At 48.6% G+C, this 8363-nt stretch overlaps 1 protein-coding gene across 2 annotated transcripts; it reads left to right on the top strand.

Annotated features, from left to right (window-relative positions):
• Window positions 1–1125: 1125 nt before the first annotated feature.
• Window positions 1126–8133, top strand: KLF4 (KLF transcription factor 4). Of its 2 annotated transcripts, XM_056848796.1 has the most exons (4): window positions 1131–1242; window positions 3511–4423; window positions 4517–4681; window positions 7918–8133. In XM_056848796.1, the coding sequence occupies exons 1-4, from the start codon at window positions 1147–1149 to the stop codon at window positions 8091–8093; spliced, it is 1350 nt and encodes a 449-aa protein (XP_056704774.1). In that variant the 5' UTR covers window positions 1131–1146; the 3' UTR covers window positions 8094–8133. The 2 variants fall into 2 exon arrangements, with proteins under 2 accessions (XP_056704775.1, XP_056704774.1); XM_056848797.1 differs by having other exon boundaries at window positions 1126–1242; window positions 3511–4681.
• The last annotated feature ends 230 nt before the right edge of the window (window positions 8134–8363 follow it).

Genomic DNA, 8363 nt, shown 5'->3' with positions numbered 1-8363 from the left:
TGTTGTCCCCTCGGCCTCACTGAAGACAGGGATGAACTCAGGAGCAAACGAGAGAGAGCTCGGAAGGCATCTATCTCACCTCAGGCAGGCGTTGGGGAGGGGTGGGGGGAAGGGCGAGGGGAGCGGCCGGGAGAGGCAAAGGAGGGAAACAGCGACGGCTCGCGGCGGCCTGGCGGGCTCCTCCTCGCTGGCGTCAGCCGCGGGGCGCGAACCGCCAGCCAGCTGCTCTGCTGACGTCACGGCCCATCCCTGGTTCCCTCTCTCTCTCCCTCCCCCCCCCACGTGTTGGAGCGAGAGTAAAGTTTGTTGTGTCCCCGTCGCCGGGGCAACGGCGTCGCCGGCCCCCGCGGAGGGGCGGGGCCTCCCCGGGGGGCGGGGCGGCGGAGGGCGGGGATGGAGGTTATAAGTAAAGAGGCGTCCGGCGCGCGGCTTGACAGTTGGCGAAAAGGCTCCGGCGAGCGGCGGCCCCCTCCTCGGGTCCGAGGCGGGAGGGAAAGGGAGAGGGGCCTGAGCGTGCGCGCGCAAGTCGGCGAGCGAGCCCCGCCCGCCCGCCGAAGGACTCGCGGCGGCGCCTGTCGGAGACGCAGCAGCGCTCCCCTGATGGCAGCGGCGCGAGGAGGGAATCCCCGGGAATCGCCTCGCGCCGTCCAGCTGCTGCCGCTCGCGCCGGCTGCTGGGGCACCGCGGCGGGGCAGCGGCGGAGGCGGCGGCTGCTGCTGCTGCTCCTCCTCGTAGCCAGCAGGACCGACTCCGGCTGGCGCATTTATTTATTTTATTTTTATTTTTTGCAACCGAAGGACCCTTTAAAAAAAAAAAAAAAAGCTAGCCTTTCGTTAACGTTATGCATTTTTATTTTTGCTTTATTTTGTGATCGCGAGCGCTTCTCTTCTTCCTGACGCCCCTCCGGCCGACCCGCAAGCATCGTGCGCACGTGAATGAGGTGGGTGGCATTCCTCCTCCTCCGAAGAGGCTTGGACGGGACGCTGATAAACCTGTTTCGTTTATTATTATTTTTTGCCAGATGGGATGGAGGACCGTCTGTCTGGCCGCCCGGATGGACCGAAGGGCCTGATTTTTCCCTCGCGGCGGGTTGTCTGACTCCTTCTCTGACGTTTTTGCAGGCAGCCGCCCCCCGGCGAGTTTGACATGGCGCTCAGCGGCACGCTGCTCCCTTCGATCGCTACCTTCGCGACGGGCACGGCCGGCAGGGAAAAAGCCTTGAGACAAGCCGCTGCCAACAACGTGAGTCTTTTATTTGGCTTTTAGGTCTCGGCCCCGGGATATTTTGCACGACTTGGGGGTTGGATGAATGGGATCTGCCTTTTTTCCATTCAGAGCTTAATCCTAGAGGACAGTGCTCCTGAGCAGGTGCAGAATGCATTCCCCTCCAGTGCATTTTTAGCCCGTCCTTCCTCTTGAGGTTCTCAGGGCAGATTCTCCCCTTCCATTTTTTCCCAATCCTCACAACAGTCCTGCGAGGTGGGTGAGGCCGAGGGGGTTTGACCGTCTTAAGGTTGCCCAGGAAGCTAGTTTAAGGGGGGTCCGAACCTGGATTAAACTGTTGCCATAACTTGATGGGGGGAGGAAGCAATGACCAAAACTTCAACAGTGGAAGGGATACAAACGAACCTGAGCAGAGCTGCAGTGAGATGCCTCAGAAATAGCTTTCTCCTAGGCACTTCTAAGTATTGTTCATATGGTGGGGGGTGACTTACAGGCATTAAAGAGAGCTATCCTACTCATTTATCATAGATTTTAATGGTGCAGTGGTTAAGATCAGTGGTTTGGAGCGGTGGAGTCTGATCTGGAAAACTGGGTTTGATTCCCCACTCCTCCACATGAGCGGCGGAGGCTGATCTGGTGAACTGGATTTGTTTCTCCGCTCCTCCACATGAAGCCAGCTAGGTGACCTTGGGCGAGTCACAGGTCTCTTAGATCTCTCTCAGCCTCTCCTACTTCACAAGGGTCTGTTGTGGGGAGGGGAAGGGAAGGTGATTGTAAGCCGGTTTGATTCTCTCTTAAGTGGAAGAGAAAGTTGGCATATGAAAACCAACTCTTCTTCTTTGTACACAAACCTTTTGTAAATCAATTTAGCTGCAGAACTAATCTCCACTCTAAAAGGACATTTCTATTTTTTCCCCTAACATGCTCATTAATCCCCCCACACCATATTGGTGCTGGACCCACGCACTGTACAGGCAAAAAAAGCAGGTTCTCTTCTGCATGGGTGTCGCCACAGCAATCTTATGTGGGACTCCGGAGGGGGGGAGGGGGGAGAGAGACAGCGATGGAAAGAGACCTGATATCCCAGGAGTTAATATTATGCAGTAAATAAGAAGCTGAAATATGTGGCGTATCGTGAGTCTAAATCATGGGCGTGGACGCATATGTTTAATACATGGGCAACCTTTGGAAATATGCACACCTACTCACGTGGCTAGGTTAGCTTTTGATTCTATCATCTCAAGCTGATGGCTTGCACTTACAGCTGCTGTTGTATAATGCATGCTGCTTTACAAAACGCCTACGTGTGTCTGATATCAAACGCAGGTAATCTAATGCATTAAAATTGTGTGTGCAGCTATTTCAAAACCCATTCATTTGTATTAATCTCTCTGCTATGTGGCTACCTCAGAAAACTACATGGCGCCTTCTCTTTTTCCATCATTTTGTCCCGGTGGGACTCACAACATGATTTTAATAAATACCCAAATGTGATTATCTTATGGGAGTATACATTTAGCTATGCATCTAATAATTGGTGTTCTAACCCAGTGACAAGATAGCAAAATTAGAGCCTTCAATTAATTGGTAAGTCTTGTGATTTTTGTAGTGGAGACCCACTGCCACTCTAAGCCTTTTTAAAACACCGGTTAACACCGATCCCTCACAATTCACGGATTCGTAGCTAAAAAAAAATCCCCACAATTGTTTAAACCCATAAATTGTTAATACTGCAGCGTGCCCTTACAAATTGCACAATGTAAGATGGAGGAAGGAAATGAACAGCTTGAATTTTCTGTAATGTTTCGTAGTGTGAAATATGCTTATAGTTTGCTCCCCAAAGTTCAAATTCCAGAAGTCAAAAAGAGTCCATTTTTTTTCAAATGTTCCTGTTTAGTAACCATGTTGTTATTTAGTCAGTCTTTCGACGACGACAACAAAATAGGGAGTTCTTTCACAGTTTTCAAGGGCAGGCAGTTTCACTGAGCTAGGCAACCATTGGTTTGCACAGATCCAGGGTTTCATTTCAATTCCTGGAATATGGTCCCTGGCACTGGTAACTCAAGAGTATGTCCCAAAGAAAGGCTGCTAACTTCTGATGCTGCTTGGGAGGGGGGGTCTCTCTCCAACCAGTGCCAAGGTTTCCGATGCGCTTTTCCTGCCCGTGAAAGCGCTCTGTAAAACTTGCAAGCTCAGTGCAGTTCATTCCCGCGAACTCCCGTCTGCTAAGAGATCTCACCTTACTGACACCGTGCTCTTTCCCCTTCCCTTCTTTGCTGTCGACAGAAGTGGAAAGAGGAGCTATCTCACCTCAAACGGCTACCCCCTGTGCTAACAGGACGGCACTACGACCTCTCTGCCGAGCTGGCAGCCTCCAACAGTGGCAGCAGCGGGGCTATGTCAAGGCGGGAGACGGAGGAACTGAACGAGCTGCTGGACTTTGACTTCATTCTGTCCAACTCCCTGATGCCCCAGGAGCAACCTGCTGCTGCCACCGCCGTGGTAAGCACCGCTCCCGGCCCCTCGGGCTCCAGCAACGGCTGCCCGTCCGTGACCACCTGCGACTTCACCTACCAGCTGCAAAGGGGAGATCACACCGGAGGAGGAGGGGGCATGCTGTACAGCAGGGAACAGGCTCCTGCTGCCCCATTCAATCTGGCCGACATCGACGACGTCTCCCCTTCAGGTGGATTTGTCGCAGAGCTGATGAGGCCCGACCTGGACCCGGTTTATATGCAGCAGCCGCCGCCGCCCTCGCTCGGCAGCTTGCACGGGAAATTTGTGGTGAAAGCCACAGTGAACATGGGGGAATACAACAACCACGTCAGTGTTAGCAGCAAGAACCCAGCGGCTGCAGTTTCCCCTTGTACGGATGGACCTGTGCCCCCCCTTTATAAGCACGTGCCCAGGATGTGCCCGAAAATCAAGCAGGAGGCTGCCCCATCGTGCACCCTAGGCCAATCCCACGGGAACACTCAGAGGGCACAGCAGCATGAGTTCCCCATGGGGCGGCCGCTGCCTAGCAGGACTAACCCTCCCTTGACTCCCGAGGAGATGATGAACCCAAGAGACTGCCACCCTTCCCCACAGGGCTTAAGCCACCCCAGTCTGCCGATTCCTCCGCCAGGCTACCACCCTGCCCCCGGATACCCACCTTTCCTCCCGGAGCAGATGCCCCCGAGCGCACTCCAGTATCAAGGTCAGTCTTACTATCTAAATGTTTTTGGAGAGCCTTTAAGCGTGCCTCGCTCGGTGCAAAGGATGATGCTGACTCCGCCCTCTTCACCTCTAGAGCTGATCCCTTCTGGGAGCTGCCTGTCTGAAGAGACCAAGCCAAAGAGAGGACGGCGGTCATGGCCCAGGAAAAGGACCGCAACGCACACGTGCGACTATGCAGGTTGCGGGAAAACTTACACAAAGAGCTCACACCTCAAAGCGCACCTTCGGACCCACACAGGTAAGGCCACTCCAGTTAAAACATCTGATATGGCTACTGTCAGAACTCTGTTTAACTAGACATGTCCCTGTACCTATTCAGCGTGGTGTAGTGGTTAAGAGCTTTGGTTTGGAGCAGTGGATTCTGATATGGAGACCCGGGTTTGATCCCCTACTCCTCCACATGAGTGGCGGAGGCTAATCTGGTGAACTGGATTTGTTTCCCCACTCCTACACATGCAGCCAGCTGGGTGACTTGGGCTAGTCACACTCTCTCAGCCCCACCTACCTCACAGGGTGTCTGTTGGGAAAGGAAGTGAAGGTGATGGTAAACCAGTTTGATTCTTAAGTGGTAGAGAAAGTCGGCATATAAAACCCAACTCTTTTTCATCTTCTATTCTGCTTTTAATGACTGTATTGCTGAAAGGTCTGTGGACTACATAATAAAGATGGTGATATTAGGATCTCAGGCAGCCAAGAACCGCTTAATGTCTAATGCCAGATCTCCCATGTTAGCCCAACATCTGTTTAAGCAAGGGCTGCAGTTATTTCCAACTCGTGCCAGAAATTGCTGGAGACACTCAGTAGTACTCAGTAGTAGTAGAGCAGCATTTTTAGGCACATCATTGCCTGTGGTGTGTACATCCATCCCACCCCATGAACAGGTCTCATTTGTTCGGGGTTCAAAAATCCTGTTTGACAAAAGATGACAGTGGAGCAAAAGATCACAAGTGTGACCGTCACAGGCAAGAATGCATCTATCATATCACTTTTAAAGACAGGGAAGAGGCAGTATTTAAGAGAACAGTGTCATTTAAGAGAGATGTTGCTTTTCATAATAGGCGCATATATTCCGTCCTATTGCCATTGCTGGTCAAACAGGTTTGTGGGTTTTTAAACAAAGCCTGCCCAACCTGTTCACCAAAGGTGAAAGTAGGATGAGTGTACACACCCTGCACAGCAGGCCCTCTTTCATGCCATGTTCCACCCCCTGGGAAATCACACTGTTTGTGTCCAGTTTTAAAAATTCAGCCCCCGTACACCCTTGTCGTACTCAGTTCAGACATGACTGCATCAGTACAGATCGAGAGAAAGAGAGAAGAATATAACTGCATCCAAGCATATTGTTAAAGTAATAAATTGCAACTCTAGGCAAGATCAGAGGTTAAATATAAAAAAGAATCCTATTCAAATTATGGCTTTGCTTACAGATTGGAGGAGTTAGTAAAAATGGCTCTCAATGACTCAGTTATGGCAGAGGAATTGTTTTGCAGACGTATGAGCTATGCTTGCCTGGTTATGGCTATGTGGCTAGTTAATTACAAGGTAGCTGCAAGTCCAGAGTGAATTAAGCATGTTTACCCCGATAATACTGTCATGGTATTTTTTTTTCTACTGGATCTAGCAAAATACCTGTAATTCATTTATTTGGTTGTTGACCTCATTGTTGTTCCTGGTTTAAGAGTTTGGTATCTTGATTTGTTCTAAATCAGCAAATGCTAGCTGATTGGCTATGATCTTGGAAACCAAGGATTAATCGGAGGCTGTTTTGACTTGGATTGGAACATTACCTCCCCCCTCCCACCCCATACAAATAGTTGCATTTAATTTCTTCTCACTTCTGTTGTAGAAAAGCGGCTGCCAGTCAGCAACTGACTTGGTTAATTAGTCTTCGGGAAACATCCAATTCTAGATGTTCCAGCGAGCCAGATAAAGCGATAAAAATGACCAAATGAGCTGTTGCTTGCTGCAGAACTTTATATATTGATCTAGCTATGAAATAACATTTTGTGAATCAAGAGTTTGTTAGCATGCATTATAACTCTGATACTCAATACATTTACATTGAAATAAGTTCCTTTGTTTCCTGTGGAACTGACTTTCAAGTTGAAGATTGCACTGTATTTAGGGTTTTCTTCACTAAAAAGCCTGTGAGACAAATTTGTAAGAACTACATCGAAAAAAACTTCTTAGACAAGTTGCTACGATTAAAAAATATAGTAAGGCTACCCTTATCAGTAAGCCCAGATGAAAACAGTGAGGTTTACTTCCGAAACAAAAAATGCTTAGGATTTCTCTGTAAAAGCATTAAAAGCAGGGTATCTTCTTATTTTCATGGGAAACCGTTCCATCAATTTCAGCGGAACTTCCACCTACAGGGCCAGTTCAATGGGGTGCTTACTAGGGCACCGGGAAAAGAGTTATGACACTGGAAATTGTAAACACAGGTGAAAATGAAACTGTTTCCTCGTCTCCAGGTTGCTTAGGAAAGACCAGCTTTCGTAAAGCTTCCCACTGAGGTCAATCAACAACAAAAATTAGCTCTGATGGAGACCAGAAAAGAAAGGTGTTCTTTGTTGTCAAACTTAATGGAGATCGCATAGATTCCAGTGGTTTTCTTTCGTTTGTTGGAAAGGGCAGCTGTAATGCTTGGTGTGCTTGCCAGACATGCTGGTAGCATATAACCAACCACACCTTCGATTTCTCATTAGCCAAATAGATGCAAATGGCATGGGGCACTGTAGTTAGAATTCTTGCATACAGTATTAGTTCTAGATGGCTACAAGGAAAAAGTAGAAAGGAGGAATATATCACAACTGATCAGACTGCCATGCAATCAGTAATAGTATCTGATGCACCTTTATGCCTCTAGTTATTTTGATGTGTGCTTCTAGCCCATGCAGGTTGGAGACAGACAGTAGTTTGAAATTGAGGGTGTCACGGAGAACAGTGACACTGTTGCCTGTAAGGAGCCTTGAAAATAAGTCTAACGCTTGCCCACAAAGATTTCCCCCCAGCCCACCTGCAAATGACATATTAGAAAGGGGGAAATATAAAGCTTCCCCGCCCAATGCAATTCTTAGCCGCTGGCAACTTAGAGCAGCTATTCTATTTACAAGCCCGAGCTACAAACTAGTTTCTTTTGTCCACTGTCTGGAGTCTTACAGGCTTTTGGGGGGGAAAACACAAAATGGGTGCTTAGATGTAGGATAGATGTGCAACAGTTCTCTACCTCCAGTGCTCTGAAACAGAATTGTCTGTCTCTACCCTGAAAAGAGAGCATGAGGGGGTTTACACATTTTCAAACATTTTTTTCAGCCAATAGCAGTGTGCATCCAACTTTCTAGAATGTATAGATAATGTGTTGCAGAAGTCTGCCATGGTTGCAGAAGTCTGTCATGGCTTCAGATGTTCACTTAGTGCCTCCGTATCTGTGCAAAAGAGAGAAGTAACTGATGTGGCTCTTTATTTCCGAAGGTGAGAAGCCCTATCACTGCGACTGGGAAGGATGTGGCTGGAAATTTGCCCGCTCCGATGAACTCACTCGTCACTACAGAAAACATACGGGCCACCGCCCCTTCCAGTGCCAGAGGTGCGACAGAGCGTTTTCCCGGTCTGACCACCTTGCCTTACATATGAAGAGACACTTTTAAAGGGAATTGGCACACTTCTACTGCCACAAGAGATTCAGTATTGGACAGTACAAAAGACTGTCTTCCACAAAAGAAAAAAGGGAGGAACTCCACTTCGAAGCACTACAAAAGAATCCCAGAAAAGTCTTCCAAAACTGTGTGGAAATGAATGGATGATTAAAACTTTGTGGAACTTGAAAAAAAAAAAAAAAAAAAGGACACGGGGCAATGACTGGATTTTGCATCATTCCATTTTTAAAAAAATCTGACTTGAATCTTTCTGGACTACAG

Source organism: Euleptes europaea, chromosome 4, assembly GCF_029931775.1.
Source record: "Euleptes europaea isolate rEulEur1 chromosome 4, rEulEur1.hap1, whole genome shotgun sequence".
Taxonomy (NCBI): Eukaryota; Metazoa; Chordata; class Lepidosauria; order Squamata; family Sphaerodactylidae; genus Euleptes; species Euleptes europaea.
The sequence above is the reverse complement of the archived record's forward strand: the minus strand, read 5'-3'. Positions and strand labels throughout refer to the sequence as shown.

Excerpts from the sequence above, each read along its gene's own strand:
- KLF4 (XM_056848797.1), top strand. The coding sequence starts at position 1,147 with ATGGCGCTCAGCGGCACGCTGCTCCCTTCGATCGCTACCTTCGCGACG. Across the intron at positions 1,243-3,510 it reads GACAAGCCGCTGCCAACAAC|AAGTGGAAAGAGGAGCTATC; the intron begins GTGAGTCTTTTA and ends TGCTGTCGACAG. Across the intron at positions 4,682-7,917 it reads GCACCTTCGGACCCACACAG|GTGAGAAGCCCTATCACTGC; the intron begins GTAAGGCCACTC and ends TTATTTCCGAAG.